This window comes from Heterodontus francisci, chromosome 8 (assembly GCF_036365525.1).
Source record: "Heterodontus francisci isolate sHetFra1 chromosome 8, sHetFra1.hap1, whole genome shotgun sequence".
NCBI classification, from domain to species: Eukaryota; Metazoa; Chordata; class Chondrichthyes; order Heterodontiformes; family Heterodontidae; genus Heterodontus; species Heterodontus francisci.
In genome coordinates this window covers 50763443-50789486 of record NC_090378.1, presented here as the reverse complement: position 1 = coordinate 50789486, position 26044 = coordinate 50763443, and the positions used below count along the sequence as shown (strand labels likewise).

The window sequence follows — 26044 nt, the reverse complement described above, 5'->3', positions numbered from 1 at the left end:
ATTACAATTTAAAAGAATCAGATGGAAGCTTTTGAAATGGATAACTAACTGGTTACTTCAGAGTATACAAAGACGGGTATGGTAGCATAATGGTTTATGTTATGAACTAGTAATCCAGAGGCCTGGACTAATGATTCAGAGTCATGAATTCAAATCCCATCATGGCAACTGGGGAATTTAAATTCAATTAATTTAATCTGGAATAAAATGCTAGCATCAGTAATGACGGCCACAAAACTACCAGATTGTCATAAAAACCCATCTGATTTATTCATGTCCTTGAGGAAAGAAAATCTGTTGTCCTTACCCGGTCTGGCCTACATGCGACTTCAGACCCACAGCAATATGGCTGACTCATAACTGCCCTCTGAAATGGCCTAGCAAGCCACTCAGTTGTATGCAAGTAGGTGACTCCCCACCATTTTCCCAAAGGCAATTAGGGATGGACAATAATGCTGGCCTTGCCAATGATGCACATAATACAGGAATAAAAAAAGGTAATTGTTGCAGGAGAAGTACAGAAAGAGAGGACGAGCAAAGTACCATCGAGACAGTTGAGGCCATGACTGTTTTCAATATATATATATATAAATAACTTGGAGGATGGATCAGTAACAAATATACAAATCGAGGGACATCGCTAACAGTAGGCAGTTGCAGAGAGCATAATAAATATGAGTAGATCATACAGCCTGTCATGCCTGCTACACCATTCAATACGCCTCAAATTCCACTTTCCTGCCCACTACTCATATCCCTTGATTCCGAGACAAAAATCTGTCCATCTCAGCCTTAAATATAGTCAATGATGGAGCATCCACAATCCTCCGAGGTAGACAATTCCAAAAATTCACAATCCTCTGATTAAAGAAATTTCTCCTTATCTCAGTCCTAAATGATAGACCCCTTATCCTGAGACTTTGCCTTTGTGTTCTAGATTCTCCAGGCAGGGGAAACGACCTCTCAGTGTCTACTCGGTCAAGCTTCTTCAGAATCTTGTATGTTTCAATGAGATCACCTCGTTCTTCTAAACTCCAGAGAGTATAGGTCCAATTTACTCAGCCTCTCATCCCAGAAACCAATCTAGTGAACCTTTGCTCTACCACCTCCAATGCAAGTAACTCCTTCCTTAAATATGGAGACCAAAACTACACACCGTACTCCAAATGTGCTCTCGCCAAAACCCTGTAACAAAAGCAAAACTTCCTTTATCTTGTACTCCAATCCCCTTGTAATAAAGGCCAACATGCCAGCTGCCTTCCTAATTGCTTGCTGTACCAGCATACAAACTTTTTGTGTTCCTTGTACAAGTACACCCAAGTCTCGCTGAACATCAACATTTAGATGTTTTGTGCCTTTTAAAAAAATTCTGCTTTTCTATTCGAACTGCCACATTACACTCCATCTGCCACCTTGTTGCCCACTTAACCTGTCTATATCTCTTTGCAGCCTCTGTGCCCTCCTCACAGCTTACATTCCCACCTAGCTTTGTATTGTCAGCAAACCTGAATACATTACTCTCCATCTCTTTATCCAAGATATTAATATAGATTGTAAATAGCTGAGGCGCCCAGCACTGATCCTTGCGGCACTCCACTAGTTACAGCCTGCCGACTTGAAAAATGCCCCATTTATGCTTACGTTCTGCATCCTGTCCATTAACCAATCTGCTATCCATGCTAATGTATTACTTTAAACCTTGCATATTAAACCTTTCATGTGGCACCTTATCGAATACCTTTTGGAAATCCAAATATACGACATCTATTGATTCCCCTTTATCTACCCTACTAACTACATCCTCAAAAAACTCTAATAATTTGTCAAATATGATTTCCCTTTTATAAAATCATGTTGACTTTGTCTGATCATACTATGATTTTCTAAGTACATTGTTAAAACTTCCTTAATAATAGATTTCAGCATTTTTCTGTTGACTGATGTCAGGCCAACTGACCTATAGCACCCAGTTTTCTGTCTCTCCCTCCTTTCTTGAATAGCAATGTTAGATTTGCTAACTTCCAAACAATTGGGACCAATCTAACTTTTGTATAGGGAATTTTGGAAAATCATAACTAGTGTATCCACTATCTCTGCAGCTACCTCTTTTAGAACCCAAGGATGAAGGCCATCAGGTCCTGGGGATTTGTTGGCTTTTAGCTCCTTAAGTTTCTCCGACACTTCTTCTCTACTAACATTAATTACCTTAAGTTCCTCACTCTTAATAGCCCCTTGATTACGCTCTATTTCTGAAACATAATTTGTGCCTTCGACTGTGAAGACAAAATATTTATTCAACGTCTCTGCCATTGCCTTATTCCCCAATATAATTTCTTCGGTCTCAAACTCTAAAGGGACCGATATTTACTTTAGCTGTTCTCTTCCTTTTATATACTTGGAAAAGCTCTTACAATCTGTTTTTACATCCCTGACTCTGTTTGGCACCTTCTTCTCCATGCTCCTGACCTTCGCCTTCCCTGCAGATATGGAAGAAGTCTCGTTGCACACTAGGCCTGACGGCAAGCTCTACAATCTATCAAGGCTGAAAGCGAAGGCAAAAACACATCACTTCCTAATCAGAGAACTCCTCCATGCTGATGCTGCTGCACTAGCCGCTCACATGGAAATTCAGCTACAAAAAGACACACGGACTGTCACTCCCTTGCCTGAAACTTGATCACCTTGACTCTAAGCATCAAGAAAATCATGGTCATGGGACAAGGTGTTGCATCTTTTCCCTGATTACACTAAATAACGCCCCACTGGAAGTAGTTAGCTACCTTGGGTCCACGGTGACAATCGGTCCCTTGATGCAGAGCTCGATACATGCATACGGAAAGCAGCTAGATCCTTTGGTCGACTTGTGAAACTTGCATGGGATAACACCAAGCTGTCCCTTATGAGCAAGCTGATGGTTTATAAGGGCTGTGTTCTTAACACCTTGCTGTATGGCTGTGAAACATGAGTGACTTACAGCTACCAGAAAAAGCTCAATAATTTCCATCTTCACAGTCTGCTGCGCATTATGGGTATATCCTGGCAGGACAAAAATCACAAATGTGGCAGTCCTCTCAAAAGCAGAGCTCCCAAGTGTGTTGGCACTAATCAAACAGAGGTGGCTTCAGTGGATCGGACACGCCCGCAGGATGGAAGACGGTCGCATCCCCAAGGACCTTCTGCAAGGCAAGGTAGCCAGGGCCAGACATCCAGTGGGGCGCCCAAAGCTCCGCTTCAAGGATGCTTGCACGACAGGAAGGCCTTAAATGTCGACTATCACACTTGGGATTCACTAGCTGGCAAAAGAGGGAAATGGCGACACATCCTGTGGACTGGTGTGCACTATCACGATGACCAGTTGCTACAGCAGCTTGGCAACAGGCGCCAATGTCAAAAACAACAACTCAGCATCGCTTGGCAGCTTCACGTGCAGCACTTGTGGCAGAACCTGGCTCTGTATGGGTAGAGCTGAGAAACACTAAGGAACAAAATACGTTAGTGGGGGTTGTATATAGACCCCCAAACTGTAGTGGTGATGTTGGGAATGGCATTAAACAGGAAATTAGAGATGCATGCGATAAAGGAACATCTGTAATTATGGGTGATTTTAATCTGCATATAGATTGGGCAAATCAAATTAGTCACAATATCGTAGAGGAGGAATTCTTGGAGTGTATACGGGATAGTTTTCTGGACCAATACATTGAGGAACCAACTAGAGAACAGGCCATCCTAGACTGGGTATTGTGTAATGAGAGGAGTAATTGACAATCTAGTGGTGCGAGACCCCTTGGGGACGAGCGATCATAATATGATAGAATTCTTCATCAAGCTGGAAAGTGACGTAGTTGATTCTGAGACTAGGGTCCTGAATCTTAGTAAAGGAAACTACGAAGGTATGAGGCGCGTGTTGGCCATGACAGATTGGGAAATGTTACTTAAAGGGATGACGGTGGATTGGCAATGGCAAAAATTTAAAGAGTGCATGGATGAACTGCAACAATTGTTTATCCCTGTCTGGCGCAAAAGTAAAATGGGAAAGGTAGCCAAATCATGGCTTACAAGGGACATTAGAGATAGCATTAGCTCCAAGGAAGAGGCATATAAATTTGCCAGGAAAAACAACAGACCTGAGGATTGGGAGCAGTTTAGAATTCAGCAAAAGCAGGACCAAGGTACAGAGTAAGGGGAAAAAAGGGTACGACTGCAAGCTTTGGGGGAACATAAAAACTGACTGTAAAAGTTTCTATATGTATGTGAAGAGAAAAAGATTGGTGAAGACAAATGTAGGTCCCTTACAGTCAGAAACAAGGGAATTTATTATGGGGAATAAAGAAATGGCTGACCAACTAAATGCATACTTTGGTTCTGTCTTCACAAAGGAGGACACAAATATCATACCAGAAATGATGGGGAACACAGGGCTTAGTGAGAGAGAGGAACTGAAAGAAATCAGTATTAGTAGCGAAATGGTGTTGGGGAAATGGATGGGATTGAAGGCCGATAAATCCCCAGGGCCTGATGGTATGCATCCCAGAGTACTTAAGTGGCCCTAGAAATAGTGGATGCATTGGTGGTCATCTTCCGAGATTCTATAGACTCTGGAACAGTTTCTACAGATTGGAGAGTAGCTAATGTAACGCCACTATTTAAAAAGGGAGGTAGAGAGAAACCAGGGAATTATAGACCAGTCAGCCTGACGTCAGTAGTGGGGAAAATTCTAGAGTCCAGTATCAAAGATTTTATAGCAGAGCATTTAGAGAACAGTGGTACAATCAGGCAGAGTCAGCATGGATTTACGAAAGGGAAATCATGCTTGACAAATCCTCTAGAATTCTTTGAGGATGTAACTAGTAGAGTTGATGAGGGGGAGCCAGTGGATGTGGTTTATTTGGACTTTCAGAAGGCTTTCGACAAAGTCCCACATAAGAGATTAGCGTGTAAAATTAAAGCACATGGGATTGGGGATAGTGTATTGCGATGGATAGAAAATTGGTTGGCGGATAGGAAGCAAAGAGTAGGGATAAATGGGTCTTTTTCCGAATGGCAGGCAGTGACCCGTGGGGTACCGCAGGGATTGGTGCTAGGACCCCAGCTATTCACAATATACATTAATGATTTAGATGAAGGAACTAAATGTAATATCTCCAAATTTGCAGATGACACAAAACTGGGTGGGAGGGTGAGTTGTGAGGAGGATGCAGAGAGGCTTCATGGTGATTTGGACAATTTGAGTGAGTGGGCAAGTGCATGGCAGATGCAGTTTTATGTGGATAAATGTGAGTTATCCACTTTGGTAGCAAAAACAGGAAGGTACATTATTATCTGAACGGCTATGAACTGAGAGAGGGGAATATGCAGCAAGACCTGGGTGTTCTCGTACACCAGTCGCTGAAGGCAAGCATGCAGGTCCAACAGGCGGTAAAAAAGGCAAATGTTATGTTGGCCTCTATAACGAGAGGATTGGAATACAGGGATGTCTTGCTGCAATTATACAGGACCTTGGTGAGGCCACACCTGAAATATTGTGTGCAGTTTTGGGCTCCTTATCTGAGGAAGGATGTTCTTGCTATAGAGGGAGTGCAGCGAAGGTTTATCAGACTGATTCCTGGGATGGTGCGACTGACGTACGAGGAGAGATTGAGTCGGTTAGGATTCTATTCGCTCAGAGTTCAGAAGAGTGAGGGGGGATCTCGTAGAAATCTATAAAATTCTAACAGGACTTGACAGGGTAGATGCAGGAAGGATGTTCCCGATGGTGGGGGAGTCCAGAACCAGGGGTCCAGGGGTCATAGTCTAAGGATATGGGTAAACCTTTCAGGACTGAGATGAGGAGAAATTTCTTCACCCAGAGAGTGGTGAGCCTGTGGAATTCGCCACCACGGAAAGCAGTTGAGGCCAAAACATTGTATGTTTTCAAGAAGGAGTTAGATATAGCTCTTGGGTCTAAAGGGATCAAAGGGTATGGGGAGAAAGTGGGAACAGGCTACTGAGTTGGATGATCAGCCATGATTATAATGAATGGCAGAGCAGGCTCAAAGGGCCGAATGGCCTACTCCTGCGCCTATTTTCTATGTTTCTCAAGGATTGGCCTCCACAGCCACTGACAAAGGTGCAACAAGAGAAGACACCCCACCTAAATGGATTGTTTGCTGCATGTCCATCATCTTTCATAGATGGAAGGCTGCCAACCCAACCATAGATTACTCTTTTTTTTCTCTTTTTATCAACTTCTTGGTCACCCTTTGCTAGTTTCTAAAACATTACCAAAGTGGTTAGCACCGCAGCCTCACAGCTCCAGCGACCCGGGTTCAGTTCTGGGTACTGCCTGTGCGTAGTTTGCAAGTTCTCCCTGTGACCGCGTGGGTTTCCGCCGGGTGCTCCGGTTTCCTCCCACAGCCAAAGACTTGCAGGTTGATAGGTAAATTGGCCATTGTAAATTGCCCCTAGTGTAGGTAGGTGGTAGGAGAATTGAGGGAAGGTGGGGATGTGATAGGGAATATGAGATTAATGTAGGAGGTTGATTGGTGGTTGATGGTCGGCACAGACTCGGTGGGCCAAAGGGCCTGTTTCAGTGCTGTATCTCTCTATGACTCTATCAGGCTTACTATTGTTCTCTGCAACATTATAAGCCTTTTCTTTTAATCCGGACAAATGTGAGGTAATGCATTTTGGAACGTCTAATACAGGTGGGAAGTGTGCAGTAAATGGCAGAACCCTTAGTAGTATTGACAGGCAGAGAGATCTAGGCATACAGGTCCACAGATCACTGAAAGTGGCAACGCAGGTGGATAAGGTAGTCAAGAAAGCATACGGCATGCTTGCCTTCATCGGTCGGGGCATAGAATATAAAAATTGGCAAGTCATGCTGCAGCTGTACAGAACCTTAGTTAGGCCACATTGCTTACAATTCTGGTCCCCACACTACCAGAAGGACGTGGAGGCTTTGGGGAAGGTACAGAAGAGGTTTACCAGGATGTTGCCTGGTCTGGAGGGTATTAGCTAGGAGGAGAGGTTGGATAAACTTGGATTGTTTTCACTGGAACGATGGAGGTGGAGGGGCGACATGATAGAGGTTTACAAAGTTATGAGTTGCATGGACAGAGTGGATAGTCAGAAGCATTTTCCCAGGGTGGAAGAGTCAGTTACTAGGGGACATAGGCTTAAGGTGTGAGGGGTAACGTTTAGAGGGTATGTGCGAGGCATGTTTTTTTTTTTTACACAGAGGGTGGTGAGTGCCTGGAACTTGCTGCTGGGGGAGGTGGTGGAAGCAGGTACGATAGCGGCGTTTAAGAGGCATCTTGACAAATACACGAATAGGATGGGAATAGAGGGATACGGACCGCGGAAGTGCAAAAGGTTTTAGTTTAGACAGGCATCGAGATCGGCACAGGCTTGGAGGGCCGAATGGCCTGTTCCTGTGCTGTACTGTTCTTTGTTCTAACATAGTCCTAGCAAGCCAAAAATGGATCTTTCTTGCTGAGTTTTTGATTTTTTAATGGAATATATTTTTGATGCACATTTTGCATTGTTTCTTTAAATATTTTCCACTGTTTATTTACTGTTATACCTTTTAAGTCTATTTACCTAATCAACCTAATTGAGCTCTCTCTTTATACCTATGTTATTGGCTTTAAGTTCAAAATTCTTGTTTGGGACTAGAGTGGGTCGCTTTCAAACTTTATATGGAATTCAATTGTATTATGATCACTTTTTATAAAAGGATCTTTTACTATGAGATGAGTAATTAAATCTGCCTCATTGCACAATACTAGATCCAAAATAGCTTTCTTCCTAGTTGGTTCCACAATGTATTGTTTCAGGAAACTGTCACAAAGCACTCTACAAACTCATCTTCTAGAGTACCTTTGTCAATTAGATTAGTCCGGTCTATCTGAAGATTAAAGTACCCCACAATCATTACATTGCCTTTGTTACAAGCTCCAATTGTTTTTTGCTTAATGGTATAACTACTTATGAGGGGCTATAAACAACTCCCACCAACGTTTTCTGACCATTGTTATTCCTAATCTCCACTCATATTGATTCCAGTTCCTGATCTTCTGAGCCAAGATCCTTTCTCACTACTGACCTCATGTCATCCTTTACTCTCAAAGCTACTCCACCTTATTTTTCATTCTGTATTTTGAAATGTTGTGTACACTGGATGTGAAATAGTCACAGCCCGCAATTTTCCCCAATGTCAGTTGCTAAGTGGCTGGAAGGCAGGTTTGGCGGCTAATTAGTGGCAGCAGGTGCGGTATGGAGGTCGGACTTGTAAAGTGCAGTCCAGATTTAAAGGTTTGAGAGCAGCCATTAATGTAGCAGCCATTTTGATTTTCCAGGAAAGGCGGACACCTGAGAGAGAGTTAAAAGGTCTTCTTTTCAGAGGGTGGCAGGAGAAAGCCACCCAGCCAAACAAAGCAGGACTAGTTGGAGGTGGCAGAAACTGAGCAGTCGAAATGTTGTCTGGAAAAAATGGGTGCAGTGCCGCAAAAGGTTTAATGATTTCTTCGCTCTGGCAAGGTGAGTGCAATGCTAAACCCAAATGACAGGTCTCCAGCCATCAGCAGGCACAGCAGCTGAACAGCCTCAGGATGCCAGAAGCTCTGAAACATGGAAGATGTGTGCAGGAGTGTATTGCAGGGCACCACCTAACTGGTCTAGGCACCGGAACCACATTCTCAGAAGCCAGATGGCCTGCTCAATGATGATCCTTTTGAGAAGATAGCTTCAGTTGTAGCACTTCTGTGCCTCTGTCTCTGGGTCACGTAAAGAGGTGAGTAGCCATCTCCCTTGTCCCCAAGAATCCATCCACAGATTTTCAGTGGTGGCATGAAGAGCTGCAGCACCCTGGACTGTCAGAGGATGAAGACAGCATGGCAGCTGCCAGGATAGTCAGCACACACACATGTCGTCGCAGACCAGCTGACCATTGAGGGAGTGGAAGCCCTTCCTGTTGATGAATCTCATTGGCCACTCACTCGGCACCTTGCTGGCCATATAGGTATAATCAATGATAGCCTGCACCTGCAGGAATCCCGCGATGGAGGTGAATCCCACTGCCCTTTGTGCCTGCGAGGTCCCATTCATTTGAAATTCCATGTACTGCCCAGCTCTCACAAATAGGGCATCAGTGATCTGCAAAATGCAATGGTGTGCTGCCACCAAGGTCTGCTGCTGATCGTTGGAACGAGCCCGAAATGAAGATGTTCAAGGCCACAGTGACTTTCAGAGCTATTGGCAGGGCATGGTGAGCAGTACTGAGAGATCTTGGGTCTTCCTCAACAAGGGCACAAATCTCAGTAACCATCAGCCTAGATAGTAGCAGTCTCCTGCGGCACTGATTTTCTGACATGTCCAGGTTGTTTTCTCTTCAGTGGTACAATCAATGCTGAGGGTATGGCCTCCGTTGTCTTCCTGCCCCTCATTCCCCTCCATTGCCCTGCTCATGCTTAGTGCTCTGCATCTGCTCCTGAGGATGCTGATCCTATTCGCTAATCAATCTTATCTGAGCACAGTAGCGCAGTGGTTAGCACCGCAGCCTCACAGCTCCAGCGATCCGGGTTCGGTTCTGGGTACTGCCTGTGCGAAGTTCACAAGTTCTCCCTGTGACCTGCGTGGGTTTCCTCCGGGTTCTCCGGTTTCCTCCCACATGCCAAAGACTTGCAGGTTGATAGGTAAATTGGCCATTGTAAATTTCCCCTAGTGTAGGTAGGTGGTAGGAGAATTCAGGGAAGGTGGGGATGTGAGAAGGAAATGGGATTAATGTAGGATTAGTACAAATGGGTGGTTGATGGTCGGCACAGACTCGGTGGGTCGAAAGGCCTGTTTCAGTGATGCATCTCTCCATGACTCTATGTCCAGCTGTTCTTTTGCTTGTGGTCAGTTGCACTCACAAAGCTTTCTGGATTTCCCCACCTTATGGCCCCACAATCCCTGGAGGGGCACAATCCCCTCCACTGCCCGAGCATGCATAAATCACTTGCTCCACTAACTCTGCTCACCTGATGGCACCTGTGTACCAATGGATGAGTGTCCCTCTCAGCCATGATCCCTCTTAAGGGCCCACCTAATTGAATGGCGTGGCCACGACTGGTTCCCTGCTGTGTTGCCATCTCCTTCCACTTGGATTGTTCCTGATCAATCATGTAACCCCTGCAACCCATAAAAATTCCAAACTGGCCCTTGATGAGTCATAGAGTCATACAGCACAGAAACAGGCCCTTCGGCCCATCATGTCTGTGCCGGCCATCAAACACCTACCTATTCTAATCCCATTTTCCAACACTTGGCCCGTAGCCTTGGATGCTATGCCGTTTCAAGTGCTCATCTAAATACTTCTTAAATGTTGTGATGGTTCCTGCCTCTACCACCTCTTCAGTCAGTGCGTTCCAGATTCCAATCACCCTCTGGGTGAAAACATTTTTCGTCAAATCCCCTCTAAACCTCCTGCCCCTTACCTTAAATCTATGCCGCCTGGTCACCGACCCCTCCGCTAAGGGAAAAGGTTTTTTCCTATCTCATCTATCAATGCCCCTCATAATTTTGTATACCTCAATCATGTCCCGCCTCAACCTTCTCTGCTCCAAGGAAAACAACCCTCGCCTTTTCAGTCTCTCTTCATAGCTGAAACGCTCCAGGCTAGGCAACATCCTGGTGAATCTCCTCTGTACCCTCTCCAGCAATCACATCCTTCCTATAGTGTGGTGCCCAGAACTGTACACAGTACTCCAGCTGAGGCCTAACTAGCGTTTTATACACCTCCATCATAACCTCCCCGCTCTTATATTCTATACCTCAGCTAATAAAGGCAAATATGAGCTGACAACAAGGTCACTAACAAGATCAAATGGCCTATTATCTGAATCAAGCGGTTTGCCAGGTCCCACCTTCCCCCTCCTGAGCAAAAGCACCGGCAGTCAGAATAGCAACAGCAAACCGACACAGTAGCTAGCGGTGCTAAGTTTCACGTCCGCCCGCCTCCATATCAGCCCCCATTTGTGGGCAAATATCCTGCCCCGCTTCTCTTTCGTGGCGATTAGATATAAACCTGCTATTTCATCTATATTTATATAAATGCTTCACGCATTCAGATAACAAGCCTTTAATTTTATTTTTTACTGCTATTCTTTGCATGGACCTTATGCGTTGATGCAATGTTAGCATTAAACTCTTGGCCCTTCCTGTCCCACTCTGCTTGTCTTTGCTCAAATTGCTACAGTTCTCTATTGCCTCAACTTTTCTCTTTAGATTTTTAAAGCTCCCTTCACCTGACCCTCCCCCACCCTTTAGTTTAAAGCCCTGTGCAGTGACCTAGTTGTAAGATTCACCAGGACTCTGATTTTAGCCCAATTTAAGTGCAACCAATTCCAAAGGAACAGCTCCGTCTTTCCCCAGTACTGGTGTAAATGCCACACCAGGGATCAGGTCAGTTTATACTGTTAGGGCAATATGTGCAAATTAATGCTGGGAAATGGAAAGTTATGGACCTAGAAAAGCAATGTAAACAGTGGGAGGTCAAAATAAATGGAGACTGTCGATAAAAAAGGTACAGAAGGATACAGAAGAGAAATCTCTCAATTTTAGTAGAAAACATTCTTAAACCATCAGCAGTCTATAGCTGTGGTGCAAACAGAATCTTGGACTATATCACTCAATAGATATAGCAAAGGTCCCATGAGGAGATAACTGGCTTGTGTAAAGCACTTCGCATCCCAACCGACCCTGAACATTGTGTATAGATCTGCACAATGTGCCACAAGGGAGAATCCCTTACTGTTCCCCAGAAGTTAACATTACTAGCAGTTGAGCAGTGGTGCACAAAAATGCCAAAGGATACCTATTTCTCCTCCACAGTACTGCTGTGTATTGACAAATACTATTGCAACTGTGCACTACATAGCCCCCATTTTATGATTGATGTCCTCCCTGCTAAAATATTATAAACTTTCATTGTTTATTTATAATTAATATATATTAAGCTGTGACATCAACTGATTAGTTTGCTACGAAATGCTCACATGATCTAATTTGTGACTCATGAATAATGATTGCTCTGGTTGTTATATAATTATACTAATTTTTATATAAACACTTACTTTTCTGGAGATTTATGCACGTGAGGGGATATCAAGTGGAATCTGATGTAACCTGTAAAGTAAAAATTTCAGTTATAAAAAGCAACACAGCCATCTGCTAGTTTGCTGAAAACAAAATTTACTTATACCCAGAAATTTTAAAAACTTTTTAAAAGTATGCTGTAAAATTAACATGAGACATTACCCTGCATTATTTAAGTAATAGAAACAATATGTGCTGCCCCTTTCTGGCATAATGTTTACCATGGAGATTACATATTTACAAAAATTGGAAAAATGAAATACATAGTTATTAATTTCACACCACTGTGCTTAACATAATAACAATATATCAAGTAGGATAATCCCTGGTGACATGTGCTCTGCAAGGGCAGAAAGGACACTGAAAATAGTGAAAAGAACCCATAATACCTGCTCAGGAAAGAGCACTGTATGGCGTCACGACAACTAGCATTAGAAGAAAAAAAAAGTTATCTAACTTCCAGTACCTGACAAATGAACAATCTTAAAGCAGATTCTGTGGGCTCCTCCAATGTTTCAGTGAATTCCTTTAATGCATAGTTGAGTCTCAAGAACAAGTATCCTCCAGGTTCAGTCTTGGGTTGTGCTAGGTTTGCAGCAATTGGAGTTGTACAATTGACCTCAATGTCAACCAGAACTCAGAACTGTGTTCTGCTGAAAGGTCACAGACCTGAAACATTAACTCTGTTTCTCTCTCCACCTGCTGAGTATTTCCAGCACTTTCTGTTTTTATTTCAGATTCCCAGCATCCGCAGGGTGGACGGGAGCTGGCCACCAATGTAAAAGCCGTTGACAACCCCGCTTCCGCTCGGCCCGGGGATCCAACCCGCATTTTACGGGTCCCCATGCTTTAACTGTTCCGAGGTGGGACTTCTACCCGCTTGAGGGAGCAAGCTCCGCTTCATTGAACTGCCAGTCAATCATCGGGCCAGCAGCGCCACTGGGAGCGGTGGCCAATGCTGGGACTGCAGCCCAGCCAAGGACATGGAGCCAGGACCGAGGTAAGTTTGTTTTGCCTCGCCGGGCAGATCGGTTGCGGCTCAGCAAGGCAAGAGTGATTGTTTGGGGGGAGGGCGTCTTGGGTCCTGGGGGTGGTTAGAGAAGTGGGGAAGACCCTGTGCCTAATCGTCAGGGCTCCCCCCACCCGGTGCACTGAGAGGCCGCCAAGTATCACTGGGCGGCCTTTCACATCTACCGGACGCCCACTTGCCACGGGTAAAATACCCGTTTGGGGGGTGGGGGGGGGGCGAAGGCCCTTAAGTGGCCGCTAAGTGGTCACTTAAGGGCTTTGATTGGCCTGGGGCAGGTGGCCCTCACCCCACCATGTGGTTCATGTAAAGTGGGGTAGAGGCGGGATCGGGTCGGAAAGGCCTCCCTGAGCCTCCTGCTCAATTTTACAGCGAGCCAGATTGTGGTGGTGGGGGGTGGTGGAGTGGCGTAAAATTACGGCCATTGTGACAATTCAAATCAGCATCAGTCACTTGTGCACATTATAGGAAGACAATGAGCACCCTTGGAACAGTACAAGTCAGTGAATTATTGCTACAACTATCATTTACAGTAAATCAGATGGAGAGAAGAAATTATCAGGAGACCTACCTTTAGGAATTTGAAACTTAGTATCTTTTTTGTACCATAGACAACCATTCTCGTTATCTAAAATTTTCACCGGGTACATGGTATCAGTGCAGTCAGAGTTCTTCAGTGTAAAATCGGTTGCTGAAAAAGGGAGACATCAGTTTTACTGCTGGCAATAAAATGAACAAATTAAATTCCCTTATCAAATTTCTCTTGGTTCAAATTTTCCTTAAGGTTTTATTTTGTGATTTTAGTTAGCTGTAAAACTAAAAGCAAACTTTAATACACAACTCACCTATATACTTGTTCTCTTCTGGCAGATGAAGAGCAGGATTCAACTGAAAGTCACTTGCCCATAAGTCAGCCCAATATTTGTCAATATCTGTCAGCAACAGAAGAATGAAAATATCCTGTGAAGTAATGAACTACCACAGGAAAACTATGATGTGTTTGTTTCTTAAATGTGACAAAACAGACAAGATACTATTTGCTCACCCATAGGGAAATGGAGAAAAGAAATAATGCGCAAGTAGCTGGTCTTAAAAGTCACATGCAATGAAGCCCAATAAGGTTATTTCAAAATAAAATGGGCACATATATATTAACTGGTTCTTTACATTTTCTCAATTATACAAGCGTTCTCATCCATGGTGGTGAAGTAATTCTGTCAGGTATATGGTATATTGCTGTGAAAATCTAGTCTCAAGTCAAGCATATACACAAACTGCCAGGCATAAAAAAATTTGGCACATTATCGTATTTTTGGGACCATTTTTAGGGCATAAAGACCTACATGCACTACTCAAGACAAGTTACAGAAGCGAAACCTAGAAAACTGGATGTTCGACTTTAATTGTCTGGTCTTCCTCATCTACAATTGACTTGTGATCTTAATGAAAAATTCCATTCAACTAAAATCTATATTGTAAAACCACATTCTAAACAGATTGTTCTAACACCTTCCCAGTCAACATTTGTTTAAATGCAACGTCTCCAGCTCCAGATGCAGCAAGAATTGACTCCTTGCTCAGACACAGCTCAACAGGTGCTACAGGTCCATTCAGTGGCCACTTTACCTTCAACATCATATGAAGTCCCAAACCACCGCTCTGTTAGAGTACACTTCCCTTCGTTGTTGGGAGAAAGGAGTATCAGATTTGCTTTTTGTGGAGTGAGGAGGGAAAAAGCAGCAGCAATCACCTGGAAACAAAAAAAAATTTAGACGGACTCTTCCACTGAACTGTTAGGAGAGAGAAAATCTACTTTGTATTTAAAAAAAAGTTCACCTACATAGCAACATTACAGCATTTTGAAGTAATTAACTGAAACACTCTGGGATGTTTCTGAGTGGCATAATAAGACACTTGACCTTCTTTCTTCTAACATTCAATAATTTACTGGAAAACTATCATATAAAAAATTCAAGTATGTGTGACACACATCTTTAGCTGACTCTTCAATTCACAAGTAGAAATTACCACCATTGTAATTTGTGAATCACACCACTAAACATTATTCTGAAACAAAATTCACACATGCACTCAAAAATATAAAAATGTTTGAAAGGTTCTAGAATAGCAGTCTGCACTCTGGAGCACCAACGTTCTGTGTCCCACAATGACAAACCACACCATGTGACTTCTGGTGTGAGGGCAGTCCAAAGAAAGTACCTGTACAGGGAAGACCTGTGTTTGTATGCAGAACCATCCTTAAATAATGAACCCACATTACTGCTACTGATGCAGTCTTGAGTGGTCAGTGCCTTGCTTGTAGTCAGCACTAATACAGTGGTCAAGAAAACACAAGAAGTTTGTAGGTGCACAATTATTTTCAAAGTTGGATGCCAAGAATGGTTATTGGTTGGTGCACTTAGTTAAACTATACCAAGAGCTCACCACCTTCTGCACAGTGTTTGGTAGGTACTACTTCCAGTGGCTCCCTTTCGTCTTGTCCGTCAGCCAAGATGTGTTTCGCAACACATGGACCACACCGCAAGTCAAGTGCCAGGGTGCGTGTGCATTGCCGATGATAATGCTGTGGTGGGCAGGAACAGAGCAAAGTATGACTACAAGCTGCATGCGGCACAGAAGGCCTCACCTTTAACGGCCGTAAATGTGAGATACATGTTCGACAAATAAATTTCTTTTGATCGATATACTCTGACCAATGCAATCGACCGAACCCAAGCAATTTCGACGACGTCCACACAATGCCTGTTCCACAGGATAAGGAAGACCTCCAGAGATGCCTGAGGCTCTTCAATATCCTGTCTCCATTCATTCCGGGTTTCACTCAATGCGGGGCCATTGAGAGATCTGCCAAAAAAGGACACTTCTTTCCTTTGGCAGGTAGACCACCAGTGCGACTTCGACCAGTTGAAGACCTCGCTGACAGAAAATGCCTCAATCCTCCAGTTCAATGACCCAGCGGAGGTTACCACGCTGGGAGGTCAATGCCTCGCAGAAGGGTCAGGGTACCTGTTTGTTACAAAAGGGATGGCCAATTGCTTTTGCGTCAAAAGCTTTGTCACCAGCCCAGGCTAATTACTCAAATCTCGAGAGAGAAATCTTGGCTCTCGTTTTCGGTATTACCTGTTTCCACAAACATCCTCGACTAAGTGCTTTGTGGTGGAAACTAACCATAAACCTCTGGAGATGATTTGGAGGAAGCCTTTCAAGAGCACACCACCATGCCTTCAACGACTGCTGGTGAAAATACAGGGGTATAATTGTGACGTGATGCATAAACCGGGTAAGTGGATAACCACCTCAGACACACTGAGCCAGTTGCCTAACCCGGCGAAGGCTGAAGATGTTTCAGTCGACTGGCAGGTTGAGCTCGTCAACGTGGAGCTCAAGGATGTATGGAGTATCGACTTGGTCCACTTCGGGCAGCGAAAATGTGACCAATATACCAAAATAGTGGAAAACATGGATTAATCCATCAGATCGTTCTGCAACTTCAGAGATGAGCTTTGGATCGCGCACAATGTCATTTTTAAGGGCATACAAGTCCTGATCCCTGTTTCGCTACAGACTGACAGGCTCCAACAGTTTCACCATCGCATATGGATATTGACCATACCAAGCGGGTGGCCAGGGAGAAGATAAATTGGCCGAGTATCAACGACAATATTGCATCCGTTGTTCAGACATGTCAGGCACACCAGCCGAGTCAACATTGGGAACCTCTCATTCTTCACGAGATTCCTGCATCCCCATGGGCGAAGACTGCAACTGATCCATTCCACGTTAATGGCTCTTTGTCACAGATTATTTTTTGAAGTATCCAATTATCCAACAGCAACATGACACGTCAAGTTCTGCAGTAGCAGAAACAGCAGTGCTGTTTTCAGTTTATTTGAGGCACCTGAGGAGGTGATTTCCAATAATGGGCCTAAGTACACTGTGTTACGACCAGGTGAGAAAGGTGTCTAGGGGTCCCTCTCAGCCTTCACCTGGTCTTACCGTAACAGGGTTTAATTTTAAACACATGTTTTTAGCTCCCCCTTGGTGATGCCTTGTTCACCGCTTTCCAATTATAAGGCAAAGAAACCAGCACAAACAGGCATTCTTAGGTTTAAAGAAGAAAAGTTGAAATTTATTAAACTTGAACTTAAACTTTAATTGGGTTGATGCCTACGGATACACGACGTGCCCATGCTAGCATGCACATACGATACACAAATGCAAAGAGAGACAGAAAAGAGAAGAAAAAGAAAGTGAAAAAGTTTGAGGCAATATCTGTAGAGTTTTTGTTACGGTCCTTCGAGCTAACTGTAGAGTTCCTGGTTGTAGGTAGATCTTGCTCTTTGTTGGGGCCCAGTATTCTTATTAAACCTTGTTCGCTGTAGGAGACTTTTCTCTCTTGGGGTTCATGTGTCTTCAGTGCATTCAGAGGCTTGTGAGAAAGAGATGGGAGCAGACAGGAGAGATCTTCTCAGTCCAGGAGCAAACAGACAGACATTCTCTGAGTTCAAACTGTTTGCACAATTCAGAAAAAACCCAGGTTGCCAAGCAGGTTAGACTAACTGGTCTGCCACATCGTGGATTGTATCACCTTTGCAGTCTCTGGAATGCTCCTTTTACACACAATACCTGGTGATCAAGATCCACTGTGGGTTGAATGTTTCAAGGAATGGTCCTTTGCCCTTCCAATCACCATCTGTTAATATGCAAATGTCTTTTCAGGCCACGGCTGATCTGTTCAACAAATCCTTTCTTCACTCCAGTAACAGTTTAAAATCAATGTTCATGACAAAATTAATGTGCCTCATTCTTGGCAGATGGGGGCCGAGTACAGTGGCGCAGTGGTTAGCACCGCAGCCTCACAGCTCCAGCGACCCGGGTTCGATTCTGGGTACTGCCTGTGCGGAGTTTGCTAGTTCTCCCTGTGACCGCGTGGGTTTCTGCTGGGCGCTCTGGTTTCCTCCCACAGCCAAAAACGTGCAGGTTGATAGGTAAATTGGCCATTGTAAATTGCCCCTAGTGTAGGTAAGTGGTAGGAGAACAGTGAGGATGTGGTAGGGAATATGGGATTAACGTAGGATTAGTATAAATGGGTGGTTGTTGGTCGGCACAGACTCGGTGGGCCAAAGGGCCTGTTTCAGTGCTGTATCTCTAAGTATAACTATATGACACCTCCACACCCAGCAGAATGAAATGTGATTTGAGAAAAGCGCATTTCATTAAAAGGGTCGAGAGAAAATATAAGATACAGAAAAAAAAGGGCATTTCTCTCATTCCTTCACAATTCCTAAAACTTATTAAAATTGCCCCTTTTCTGGCATCCCAGTAACCATGTAGTTCTTTTTGGGGGAAGTTTCTCTTCAGTTTGCCCAATTCAATGGCTGCCTAGGGTAGATTTAATTAGCACTAAGCTGAAATTTTTTTCCCTCAGTAGAGTCAGTAGTGGGTGGGTCTATCCTGAAGTCTCTTTCAGTGCTTTGCTGAGTCATGCAAAGGCTTTTGACTTTTGGGGTTGGATGGTTTTCTTTGGTGCTGACTGTGGGGGAGGATTCTTTGCTAATCTCCCCTTTGTCCCAGAGGACACTCCTGCCTGTAGGTATTTGTGCAGACTCTACTGCACTCCCCTGTGGCACTTCGACTGGGTGAGGCATCACCCTCAGTTTCTCTGGCACCCCCCCCACCCAGAGGACTTTCTTTGTCTCTGCGAGCTCCTGTAAATGCTGTTAGCAACTCTAGTGGAGTGCTTCTAGTGTCTGCATTTATGAAGGAGGATGTGGGGTCGAACCTTTCATATTTTCCAGGGTTGGCTGACCGGACAGTAGGAATTTTCATCCAGGATTCCTCCCAGACTTCCTTTAACCTCTCCGCTTGGTCGCTTTTTCCCCTTGCCTTTCTAAACTTTTGCCAGCCTTGTGCCCACCCATCTCCTTTTGTTCTCGGCAGGGGTCCCTTACAGTTCACCAGCCCTCTGCTGCAGGGTTCTCCTAACACCAGTAAAGGACTTAGGGATGCAGGTTTCACTGTAGTTTGGGGTTTCCCCTCAACCTGGCACATGTGGCAACTCTTGCAGTACTCCACCATATCTTTATGGAGTTTTGGCCAATCACTGTTTTATGCTGTTTTATGCAGGCCTTGGTCTTTCGTATACCGGCATGTACAGCTAATGTAGTCTCGTGGGCCCTTAATATTTCTCTCCAGTACCTCTGTGGCACCACTAACTGGTGAACTACTGCCGACTCCTTGCTCTCAGGTCTGTGAGGAGAACTCCATTTCCTCATCAGTACCTCATTTTTTAAATAGTAGCAATCAGGGACTCCCTCTGAGTCACTTTCAGACTGGACAGTCTCTGATGACTCTCAATACTGGGTCTGCTAGCTGAGCCCACCTAGGGCAAATCCATTTAATTCATTCCATGGGTCTCCTAACTTTCCAAAGAAAGTCTCAGGCAGACAGACCTGGTCATCAGCCTGCAGCACCAATTCAGTCTCCTCTGGGGGAGCTGGTTTGATCATGGCCTGATCCACTACACATTCCGGGAAACAGCAGGTGTCTGTCTCTCTGACCTCCTGTGGTCGTTCTTTGACTACTGGGGGGGGGGGGGCTACCACCTTCACCACTACCAGGTCATTACCTAGGAGCAGATCAACCCCGTCCACAGGAAAACTAGGGACAATCCCTACAGTCATCTGTCCCAAAACTAGGTCGCACTCCAGGTACAGGCATACACAGTCCTCCAATACCATTCACCAACATTCTGGTGTTCAATGCACTCTCTGGGGGAAAGGTCAGGCCTTTTCCCAGTAAAAAGGATCTAGTGGCCCCTGTGTCCCTGAGAATTACTATGGGCTTGCTTGCCTCACTTGAGGGGTATGGGGTTACTTTCCCTTCAGACACAAAACCTTGATAACCATCAGGAATCCTATTAAATTTTCCTGTACTTGCAGCCATAAGCTTGCTGGGTCTCACTCTTACTGCAGTTAAAGCCACAGCTTGTTCTGCTGTGCTTTCCATCAGGTTCTCTTCTTCACTGAGCGGGTGTACCCTGATTAACCCTACAGGTTTTCCCTTTAGTTTCCAGCAGTCAGCTTTTAAATGCCGTGCTTTATTACAATGGAAGCACACAGGTATCTGGGTCTCACTCTTGCTCACAGCACCTTCCTTTTTGGCTAGAGGAGGGCCCCCTGTGTCTCCTGCTTTCCTTTCTCTCCCAGGACTGATTGGGCTCCTATCACCTTCCCACCTTTGTCCTTTTCGGATCTGTGGGGGTGACTAAGAAAGGTTCTCTCCTGGGAAACCGACTTATAAATTAAAGCAAACTCATAGGCCAAAACGGCCGCTTGCCAGGCTCTCCGGACCCGCTGCTCCTTTACATGGGTCTTTATGGAGAGTGGGAGAGAGTGTTTAAATCCCTGTAACAGAATTACTTCCCTGAGGTTCTCATAGCTGAGCTGTACTCTAACAGCCCTCAGCCACTGGTCAAAAGCCAGCTGCTTACTTCTTTCAAACTCCAGATAAATTTGATTAGCTAGCTTCTTGAGGGTTCTAAACTTTTAGCGATAGGCTTACGGTACTAATTCATATGCCCCGAGGATAGCATTTTTGGTCATTTCATAATTTGATGAACTCTCATCTGGAAATAGGGAATAGACCTCATGGACTTTTCCTGTGAGCTTGCTTTGCAGTAAAAGAGGCTAGGTCTCAGCTGGTCATTTTAGCTGCCTTGCCAGTTTCTCAAAGGACACAAAAATTTCTTCTACATCGTCCTCATTGAATTTTGGAATTAATTGAGCTGGTTTGAACAATTCTGGACCCAGACCTGAATTACACTCCTCCATATTGCCATGCTTACACTGGGGTTACTCTGTCACCCCCTAGTTAACTCAAGCTGCTTCATCTCTCTTTCTTCACATTCCTTCCGGAATATTCTTTCTCTCTCCCTCTCCTGCCTTTCATTTTCTTCACGTTCCTTCTGGAAGGCTCTCTCTTTCTCCCCTCCTGTCTCTCTCTTTCTTCTAATTCAAGGTTCCTTTGTTCCAATTGTATCTTTGTTAACAATACCTCATCAGAGTCTGCTTCTAACCCTGCTTCTGCTTCTTCAGATTCAAGGGAAAAAAGGCTGGCCATTAGTCTTAGGAGTTCAGACTTACTAGCCTTGCCACATACAGTGATCCCACACTGCACAGCCATTTTTCTCAGCTCCTCCATAGACAGTGTTTTTAACTTATCCCAAGTTACTTCACCCTGGCTTGGGGAGCTACTAGCTTCAGTTGCAGACATGTTAGCATTCAACAGTTGCAGACATGTTAGCATTCAATCACACACAACCACAAGAAAACCTGTACTGAAATAGAGTCATAGAGTTATACAGCACAGAAACAGGCCCTTTGACCCATCGTGTCCGTGCTGGCCATCAAACACCTAACTATTCGAACCCCATTTTCCAGTACTTGGCTCGCAGCCTTGTATGCTATGGCGTTTCAAGTGCTCATCTAAATACTTCTTAAATTTTGGGAGGGTTCCTGCCTCTACCACCTCTTCAAGCAGTGCATTCCAGGTTCCAACCAACCTCTGGGTGAAAACATCTTTCCTCAAATCCCCTCTAAACCTCCTGCCCCTTACTCTAAATCTATGCCCCCTGGTTATTGACCCCTCTGCTAAGGGAAAAAGTTTCTTCCTATCTAATCTATCAATGCCCCTCATAATTTTGTATACCTCAATCATGTCCCCCCTCAGCCTTCTCGGCTCTAAGGAAAACAACCCTAGCCTATCCAGTCTCTCTTCAGAGCTGAAATGCTCCAGCCCAAGCAACATCCTGGATAATCTCCTCTGCACCCTCTCCAGGGCAATCACATCCTTCCTATAGTGTGGTGCCCAGAACTGTACACAGTACTCCAGCTGTGGCCTAACTAGCACTTTATACATCTCATTCATAACCTCCCTGCTCTTATATTCTATGCCTCGGTTCATAAAAGCAAGTATCCCATATGCCTTCCTAACCAACTTATCTACCTATGCTGCTGCCTTCAGTGTTCTATCGACAAGTACATCAAGGTCCCTCTGACCTTCTGTACTTCCTAGAGTCCTACCATCCATTGTATATCCCCTTGCCTGGTTAGTCCTCCCAAAATGCATCACCTCACACTTCTCAGAATTAAATCCCATTTGCCACTGCTCCGCCCATCTTACCAGCCCATCTATATCGTCCTATAATCTGAGGCTTTCCTTCTCATTATTTACAACACCACCAATTTTCGGGTCATCTGCAAACTTACTCATCATACCTCCAATATTCATGTCCAAATCATCAATCTACACTACAAACAGCAAGGGTCCCAGCACCGATCCCTACAGTACACCACTGGTCACAGGCTTCCACTTGCAAAAACAACGCTCGACCATTCCCCTCTGCCACGTGCCACTAAGCCAATTTTGGATCCAAGTTGCCAAAATGCCCTGGATCTTTTTTTCTTGATTGGGAACAATCTGGCTTCCCACTTCCAATTTCTCTCATTTGTCTGTGGGTCAATTTCGGACACTAGCACCCAAATTTCTGTTTCGACCAGGTGAGAAAGGTGTCTAAAGATCCCCTTCAGCCTTCACCTGGTCTTACCAGAACAGAGTTTAATTTTGAAATCACTGCGTTTTTTGAATCCTTGTTCACTGCTTTCCAATTATAAGGCAAAGAAACCAGCACAAACATGCTTTCTTAGGTTTAAAGAAGAAAAGCTGAAATTTATTCAACTTGAACTTAGACTTTAATTCAGTTGACGCCTACGGATACACGACGTGCCCACGCCAGCATGCATATGCGATACACAAATGCAAAGAGAGACAGAAAAGAGAAGAAAAAGAAAGTGGAAAGGTTTGAGGTAGTATCTGAAGAGTTTTTGCTACGGTTCTTCGAGCTCACTGTACAGTTCCTGATTGTAGGTAGATGTTGCTTTTTGTTGCGTCCCAGTATTCTTATTAAACCTTGTTCGCTGTAGGAGTCTTTTCTCTCTTGGGGTTCATGTGTCTTCAGTGCATTCAGAGGCTTGTGAGAAAGAGATGGGAGCAGACAGGAGAGATCTTCTCAGTCCAGGGGCAAACAGACATTCTCCGAGTTCAAACTGTTTGTATAATTCAGAAAAACCCAGGTTGCCAAGCAGGTTAGTCATGTGACTAACTGGTCTGACCATGTCTTGGATTGTAGTCTCTGGAATGCTCCTCTTATTCACAATACCTGGTGATCAAGGTCCATTGTGGGTTGAATGCGTCAGGGAATGGTCCTTTGTCCTTCCAATCACCAGTCTGTTAATATGCAAATGTATTTTCCAGCCATGGCTGATCTGTTCAACAAGTCCTTTCTTCGCTTCAGTAACAGTTTAAAATCAATGCTTATGACAAAATTAATGACAGGTGGGGGCCTAGCATGACAACTGGGAAATCGTTCTGAGACATGTGCCAGAAATGGGGTGTTAGGCATACCACATCTTCACCTCATTATCCACGTTCCACTGGTTTTGTGGAACAGTCAAATCGCCAATTACTAAATGCCAGCAGTCGGGTCAAGACTTGCACGTTGCTATGCTCCACCTATGTGCAACTCGGTTGAGTTCTATGATTCCATCCCCAGCCAAGCTTTTGATCAAGTGTCAGATCCTTACTGATCTTCCTAGTTCCCATCGTTCCATCTACCCCTGAAGTCAGAAACGCTCTTTTGGAGCAACAGGGGAAGATGAAAGAGGTACACGATAGTCATGCTGGAAGCAAGCTTTCCAAATTAGCGGTAGAATAACAAATCACAATACTGAATCCTGCAACTGGTATGTGGAGTACTGCACAATTCTCCAGGGTTCGACCAGAACCACAGTCGTATGAGGTTACTATTTCTACTGGTGCTACTTTGCATAAGAATTGAGATCAGATCAGAACAGTTCATGATCCCAGGTCGATGGAAGACTGTATCGAAAACCAGACAAGATCAAAGACAAAGTCTCAGGCAGAATCTGCACATTCTACTGCCATGGAGAAGAGTCCATGCAAATCTGCTCCAGATTCCAAGAACTGTGATCCTGTTTCTAATTCAGGCCGATGATCAAACCACCTTTACATTATCATGACTGACAAGTACATGTCTCTGTTACTATTTTGGACCATGTACGTTTATTTCCTATTACTGTTGCTGAATTGTGTACAGTTAACTTTTACCTATTTGAGGGGGATATATTTTATTTGAAAAAAAGGGGAATGTTGTGGTACATCTTTAAGAGATGTGGTTATGTTACAAAACACAGCAGTGCAAGAGCTGTGATGTAACACACCATTCAACTTCTGTTGTGAGGGAAGTCTGAAGAAAGTACCTGTACAGTGAGGACCTGTGTTTGCATGCAGAACCATCCTTAAGTAAAGAACCCACGTTAGTGTGCGACTGATTCCATCATGAGTGCTCAGTACCTTGTGTGTAATAGTCACTAACACAGAGGTTAAGAAAACAAAAGTTTCCAGCCAGAATTCTTTCCGAACAAATCTGAAACTTTTCCAGTCTCCAGAACATTGTCTCCAAAAGCAGACTTTTCAGAAGGTCTATGAAATAATGTGCAAGTGCTTACCAATCAGGGCCAGTCATATGAGTGGGCGAAATGTGAGCCAAGAGGCAGGTGCAGAGTGCAGCCACCACATGCGCGCCACAGAGTGGGCTGGTTGTCTCACCTAGGAGGGGAATATGCATGGAGGAGTGCTGAGAACAGCACAAAGATCGTCCAGTAGACCTGCAATTACCAAGGTTGGTGGTGGGCGCCAGGTGAGTTCAGCCTTTTTATATATTTAATTACTACATATTTAAATTCAACGGGTGCCAAAATACAAGTTCCATCAAGGTGCCATTTTCCCTAAGGTCGGGAAGTGGAGAATGATTTAGGATCAATCACTACACCAAGGATAGACTCTGCAGTGAGAAGCAAGCGCACCCATTTCAGATATGAAAATAAATATCTGTGCTCTTAAAAGTGTTATTAAAACAGTCTTTACATGCAGCACTTCCATATTATGAGTGTTATATAGTATTATAATTTAGATGGGGGGGGGGGGGGGGGGGAGTCTTTGATTACTAATCCATTTGAAAAGGGGTCCTTCAACCAAATGTTTTGAGAACCATTGCTCTATATGTGTATAGAATTCATATGAAAAATATTGCCAGTTAATGAAATGACTGCTGCCTGGAAGGGTGAAACAACTGCCGCACCCCATACTGCAACAGTGCTGAATTCAAGGAATGGTTTTCAGAAGTTTGACAGAAGCAGTACAGTTTTAGTCAGCGAATTGAATAGCATAGTTTTTATTATATAATGTAAAAATCAACTCTATCATTTACCTCTGGCTTGTACTCAAATAGTAACTGGTCTCCAGTAAGGAAATCTTCTTTTTTGAAAAGCTGCATATTTTCACAAACATTTTCCACAAAATCAATGGGATCGGTCTAAGGAAAGAGCATCAAAAGGTCAGGACCACAGCTCTACTTTAATACCTTGCTGATCAATTAGAAAATTATAGCTATCTGGAGAAATGAAGGGGAAAGGAAATAGCACAATGTATACCTGTTCCTGGTAATGGAATTCATTATCTTCAATCTTCTGAATCTCTCTATAAATTCTGAGAGAAAATTATATATAATGGTATAAATTAATTTTATTTATTATTCCTTAAAACACAAAATAAAGCAAACCAGTGGCTTAGTGGATATAGGCAGTTCCTAATGTGGTAATAAGCAACATACAGCAAGAAGTTCCAGGCTCATTTCCTATCTATGCTGAATTAGAGCACTATAAACGGTTATACTGGACCAGGGAAGGGGGAAAAAAACTGCCATGGCCCTCTTTCTTAATTACTACCCTCTGCTAA

The 26044-nt window shown here is 44.1% G+C and overlaps 1 protein-coding gene across 2 annotated transcripts in view; it reads right to left on the bottom strand.

Annotated features, from left to right (window-relative positions):
- Positions 1 to 26044, bottom strand: part of LOC137372826 (nardilysin-like) — a 168985-nt gene that overhangs the window by 77740 nt on the left and 65201 nt on the right. For both annotated transcript variants that reach the window (XM_068037138.1, XM_068037139.1), the window contains exons 14-19: positions 25741 to 25795; positions 25518 to 25622; positions 14774 to 14897; positions 13993 to 14079; positions 13719 to 13838; positions 12099 to 12150 (exon numbers count right to left, since the gene is read on the bottom strand). In XM_068037138.1, the coding sequence (XP_067893239.1) occupies positions 12099 to 12150; positions 13719 to 13838; positions 13993 to 14079; positions 14774 to 14897; positions 25518 to 25622; positions 25741 to 25795 (543 nt within the window). The remainder of the gene's footprint in view (positions 1 to 12098; positions 12151 to 13718; positions 13839 to 13992; positions 14080 to 14773; positions 14898 to 25517; positions 25623 to 25740; positions 25796 to 26044) is intronic.